The following is a 6000-nucleotide window of genomic DNA, read 5'->3' on the forward strand; positions in this document are numbered from 1 at the left end:
GGAGTTGCCACATGTGCCCGGTTGCGGGGAAATACCAACCCACAGTGAAACCTGCACCTATAAGTCCTGTATTGGCTTTTGGGAAATCCTCCAACAAAGGGCTGGTGAATTGTAAGGGGCCCCTGCTGAGAACAAAAGGGGACAGGAAGGCACAGGGCGGGCAAAAAGTTAAAGAGGAAAGGGGAAAAGGGGATAAATGGGACAAGGTAAAGGAAGTCAGGGAGGATTCCCAAATGAAAACCCCTACTGTCCAGTCAGCTAACCCCAAAATGCTGGAAACATTAGACCCCACATCCTCCTTTGTAAATACAGACACCAGAAGCACCCCACCAGAGTTGCTGACAGCATTTACAGAAACCTGCAAGGACAAAGAAAGTCCTCAAGAGGGAACAGAAACTGTGAGGGTGATGCCTCACCTAGTCAAAGTGCCACAGGGGAGTACAGTAGAATCTGGACAAAAATCTGCAAGCAGAAGTGTCCCAGAGGACAAAAGGAAGATTCGCAAAGAATTAATCCCCACAATCAGGAGAAAAGGGAAACAACCATACCCTAAATTTAAAAGCACTTGCATGACTCATCAGAGCGCTGAGAGAGAAATCAAAGTGGATCCATCCACAGTCAACTCCCATGATCAGAACTCCAAACCAGGGCTAATTAAATCTAACCCTCCTCAACAGACCTCAGCAGGGACAAAGGCAACCCAGACGCTCATGGAAATGTACAAACTTCAAACCTCCCCAAAAATCACATGTTTATTGGGATGCCCATTCCCAATGTATTGCAGGATGACAGTGAAGAAACTGTAAACCCCATGGGCAACACATAACTATCTCAGACCCCCCCTCAAGAAAAGGGGCAGTTTAAGGCAGCACTGCCAGAAAGGAAAGACAGACTGTAACAATTTTAAGATTTCTGAATGAATGAGACGAATGAGAGAAATGTATGTGTGTTTTCCTGTACTTTCTCTTCCTTACTACTTTATAATGAAATTCTCCCCCTAATACGGTTGAATGAAATGCGACATATGGAGGTGTGATGGAAACCACACCTGCCAAATGGAAACATTAATTTCATCATATGGAACATTATTTTAACATTTACTGGACATTGAAATAACTTGTTTATAATTATCACTGGACTGAACGGCTGAAAACGTGAGCGCACATTTGCATTCCGAGAGACAGTTGCCTAGAGAGAGAAGTGAAGTACTTCCAGGTTCAATTATCCAGATTGGTTTTGTCAAGTGAGGATCAAAAGACATTCAGAGTCATTGACTTGTGTAAGAGTCAGCATTCCACCCCACACCCACTCCCACTGAGTGTGTGTCTGGTAAGTGTCATGCAGGCCCCCACCTGCCAAGACTGAGGCACACATTATTTTGCCACATGGACATTAAAATTTAAAACTGTGGCTGGGAAGGAAAGAGGGCCTATCACAAGGAATTGCCAAGCCCCTGATTGGAAAGACATTTTCATATTAACAGACAGTACTTGGAACAGACAAAGGGGCCACTCCCTGCTCCAATTTAATCCACAATGGACTTTTGATTACCAGACGTTGAAGCATTCCAGGTTAACTGCTAAAATGGCCAAATACACAAACAGACGTGGTTGGACCAGTCTCGTCACATGACTAACTGTTGGAGTTTTTTGAATTTGGACTTACCACAGAGAATTTGAACTCAGAAATCTGTTTGCTCCTGGACTGAGAACATCTCTCACCTGTCTGCTCCAAACACTTTCTCATGGAATTGAAGACCCATTGACGACACGTGAACTCAAAGAGAGAAAAGTCTCCTGCGTGAACAAGGTTTAAGAAGAATACTGGGCCTCAACAAAAAGCAAGAGCTGTCTACAGTCAAAGACTCTACAGTGAGCTGGAAACACTGAAACAGTAACAAGAAATCCCCTTCAGAGACTGGCTCAAACCTCTCTACTTTATTTTTCTGCTGCTCTTTTCTGTCCCTATTTGCATGTGTGTATTGCATGTGCATGCTAGCGTGGGCGATCGTATATCCATAGGTGTTAAACTTACTTAAACTCTAATTCGGTTAATAAATTTCACTTTTCTTCTTTAAACCTAAGAAAACCCCGTGTGCTCATTTCTTTGCCTCAATTAGAAAGCTGTGAACAAGGATTCACCAAGGGGGAGCTCAAAACACAGGGTGTTTAAAAATTAAACCCTGTTAAAATCAGACCAGGTGAAGACAGTAAAAGACCACTAGACACCTTTCTCACATGGTCATAACATAAGCTTTGAGGAATCCACAAACCTCGCAGGAGAGACAGTTTCAACCAAGGAGCTAGTCACATGACTAACCTGCTGCCCAACCTGGGAGTTGATTAAATTGTGCTCACTGTAAAGTTTTGAAGACAGACTGCAATTGAACTTCAAGAAAAAAGCACCTCTCTCTCTCAGACAAAGTTCCAGGGACCCATGGAAGTAACTCAAGCCAGAGGAGTCCTGCAGCCTTCTGGTACCAGCTAAACAAGTTTGAAGTGTGCACTGGACCCCAACGAGAACTTCAAGACTTAACTTTAATCAAAGACTTTACATCCAATCCAAAACCAGTAACTGAATTCCATCTACTACTTCAAACCTTCCCCCTTTAATTCTTTCTCCTCCTCTGTATCTATTTGTGTGCGTGTTTGTCGATATGCATGCTAGCGTGGTCACATTGTGTATTTTTAGCAGTTTAACTGAGTTAGAGTTTTAAGGTTAATGAACTTACACCTTTCTTGTTTAAACCTAAGAAAACCTGTCTGGTTGATACTTTTACAATTACAATTAGAGAGCAGTGAGCAAGGACTCACTGAGGGATAGCTAAAAACACTGTTTTTAAAAGTTAAACCCTGTTATGGCCAAACCAAGAAAAGGCCGAGAGGGGAGCCCTAGACCGCTTCCTCATCTGGTTGTAACACATATAAATACTGTGGCTACAAGAGCAGGTCAGAGGCTAGGAATCCTGAGGCGAGTAACTCACCTCCTGACTCCCCAAAGCCTATCCACCATCTACAAGGCACAAGTCAGGAGTGTGATGGAATACTCTCCACTTGCCTGGATGGGTGCAGCTCCAACAACACTCAAGAAGCTCGACACCATCCAGGACAAAGCAGCCCGCTTGATTGGTACCCCATCTACAAACATTCACTCCCTCCACCACCGACGCACAGTGACAGCAGTGTGTACCATCTACAAGATGCACTGCAGCAATGCACCAAGGCTCCTTAGACAGCACCTTCCAAACCCGCAACCTCTACCAACTAGAAGGACAAGGGCAGCAAATGCATGGGAACACCAGCACCTACAAGTTCCCCTCCAAGTCACACACCATCCTGGCTTGGAACTATATTGCCGTTCCTTCACTGTCGCTGGGTCAAAATCCTGGAACTCCCTTCCTAACAGCACTGTGGGTATACCTACCCCAAATGGACTGCAGCGGTTCAAGGAGGCATCTCACCAACACCAACATCTCAAGGGCAATTAGGGATGGGCAATAAATGCTTGCCTGGCCAGCGATGCCCACATCCCATGAATGAATAAAAAAATGATCCACTTTGTTTTCTTTATAGCACTGTTCTTAAAGTTCTTGGAGAGACTGAACAAACCTTTTCTGGATAAACTAGTTAGGACAAGGAACCAGCATTCCACTTTCTTTTTTTTAAAAAAACAACTGAATTCAGACCCAAGTATCTAAACTAAGCTGAAACTTTTTGAGCTCACCACCTGCTATAAAGAAACAGGAAAAGGTGTCAGTTCAAATCAAATTGCAATTAAGTACAAAGCACGACATAAATGAGCACGTCTTTTTTGTTTGATTTAAAACTAATATGGGAATCTGGATTTTGCAAAGGTATTCAGAATATACTATTGGGAGCAGAACTCTCTCCTGGTTCCAAGCTCAAGGAGTTCAATCAGTTAGTATAACGGCTGGAATGGATTCTGTAGCTACTGATCTGATTGCTGCAGAAGTTTGTACTGAGTACGTGAGCTTGACGGAGCTGATGGATCAGTCAGAAGAAACTCGCTGTAAATAGGCAAGGAGAGGTCCACAGCCGCACGCACCCCCGTCAAACTCCAAGCTGATCAATGGCTGCTGGAAGTCACCCTCACTATCTAGATCCAACACAACATACAACAATGTAATCTGAACCGCTGAAACAGAAAGAATCCTTCCCAACTTTTCTGAAATTAATTCGTAGTATATGTGTCTAAACTTTAGCCTTTCTGAAACAACACTAAACTGAAAGTACATTAAACTGGGACAAGGCAGCCTTTGAACATGCAGTTCAGAGTGAAGTTAGGTCACAAGTCGCGGTTTGTCTGGAAAAGTTCACCTGACACCGCAAAGTGGTTCAGTGTTTCACTGAGCCGGTATCAAAAGCAGTCTGTTTCCTCTCTTGCCAAAACTTATCTTTTGCACCCAGCTGAATAGCTTGCTTGGGAGGGAGGGAGGTGGGGGGGGGGGGGGGTGGTGAACAGCTCTGACAGAAACACAGTGAAGAGAGCTGATCTTACCTCCGCCTCCTGCCCACCAGACATGTCACCAGCAGAATAGCTGTGACTGCAAGAAAGAGACCGACCATCAGCGACGCTTCCATCCCCGAGTTCAGTATCAGAGAAAAGCTCTGCGCTGCTCTCTCTCTCTCCTTCCTCTTCAACTTCAGAATGGTGCGCTGACTTTCTAAAGCTCGCGCATGCTCCCTGCTAAAGTAAAACCAGGCTGTTAATCCCGATGGAGGTTGCTGCTAAGCAGATAGGCGTCCTGGCCATTGGCACAAAATAAGAGATAGGTGGCATCCCGAGGTTCCCGAGGTTGGTGAGAAGGGATTGGAATTTTGTAACTCAGGCCTATCGTGAGAATGTTAGAGGAGTCAGTTATCCTGAGACTGGTACAGAAGACTGCGGTATCTGAGACTGATACAGAGGACTGGCGTTTCTGATATTGATACAGGAGGACTGGGGTTTCTGATATTGATACAGAGGACTGGGGTTTCTGAGATTGACACAGGAGGACTGGGGTTTCTGATATTGATGCAGGAGGACTGGGGTTTCTGATATTGATGCAGGAGGACTGGGGTTTCTGAGATTGACACAGGAGGACTGGGGTTTCTGATATTGATGCAGGAGGACTGGGGTTTCTGATATTGATGCAGGAGGACTGGGGTTTCTGAGATTGATACAGAGGACTGGGGTTTCTGAGATTGACACAGGAGGACTGGGGTTTCTGATATTGATGCAGGAGGACTGGGGTTTCTGATATTGATGCAGGAGGACTGGGGTTTCTGAGATTGATACAGAGGACTGGGGTTTCTGAGATTGACACAGGAGGACTGGGGTTTCTGATATTGATGCAGGAGGACTGGGGTTTCTGATATTGATGCAGGAGGACTGGGGTTTCTGATATTGATGCAGGAGGACTGGGGTTTCTGAGATTGATACAGAGGACTGGGGTTTCTGACATTGATACAGGAGGAGTGGGGTATCTGAGATTGATACAGGAGACTGGGGTTTCTGATATTGATGCAGGAGGACTGGGGTTTCTGAGATTGATACAGGAGGACTGGGGTTTCTGACATTGATACAGGAGGAGTGGGGTATCTGAGATTGATACAGGAGACTGGGGTTTCTGATATTGATGCAGGAGGACTGGGGTTTCTGAGATTGATACAGGAGGACTGGGGTATCTGAGATTGATACAGGAGACTGGGGTTTCTGATATTGATGCAGGAGGACTGGGGTTTCTGAGATTGATACAGAGGACTGGGGTTTCTGATATTGATGCAGGAGTATTGGGGTTTCTGAGACTGATGCAGATGACTGGGGTTTCTGAGATTGATACAGGAGGACTGAAATTCTCATATTGATGCAGGAGTATTGGGGTTTCTGATATTGATACAGAGGACTGGCGTTTCTGAGATTGACACAGAGGACTGGGGTTTCTGACATTGATACAGGAGGACTGGGGTTTCTGTGACTGACACAGGAGGACTGGGGTTT

At 45.1% G+C, this 6000-nt stretch overlaps 1 protein-coding gene across 1 annotated transcript in view; it reads right to left on the minus strand.

Moving 5' to 3' along the window:
• Nucleotides 1–4704, minus strand: part of cyp7b1 (cytochrome P450, family 7, subfamily B, polypeptide 1) — a 246137-nt gene extending 241433 nt beyond the window's left edge. Inside the window, exon 1 of the mRNA XM_068031910.1 lies at nucleotides 4519–4704. Within this exon, the coding sequence (XP_067888011.1) occupies nucleotides 4519–4601 (83 nt within the window). The 5' untranslated portion in view covers nucleotides 4602–4704. The remainder of the gene's footprint in view (nucleotides 1–4518) is intronic.
• Between the last annotated feature and the right edge of the window lie 1296 nt (nucleotides 4705–6000).

The sequence above is a fragment of the Heterodontus francisci genome, chromosome 5 (genome assembly GCF_036365525.1).
Source record: "Heterodontus francisci isolate sHetFra1 chromosome 5, sHetFra1.hap1, whole genome shotgun sequence".
In the NCBI taxonomy this organism is placed as follows: domain Eukaryota; kingdom Metazoa; phylum Chordata; class Chondrichthyes; order Heterodontiformes; family Heterodontidae; genus Heterodontus; species Heterodontus francisci.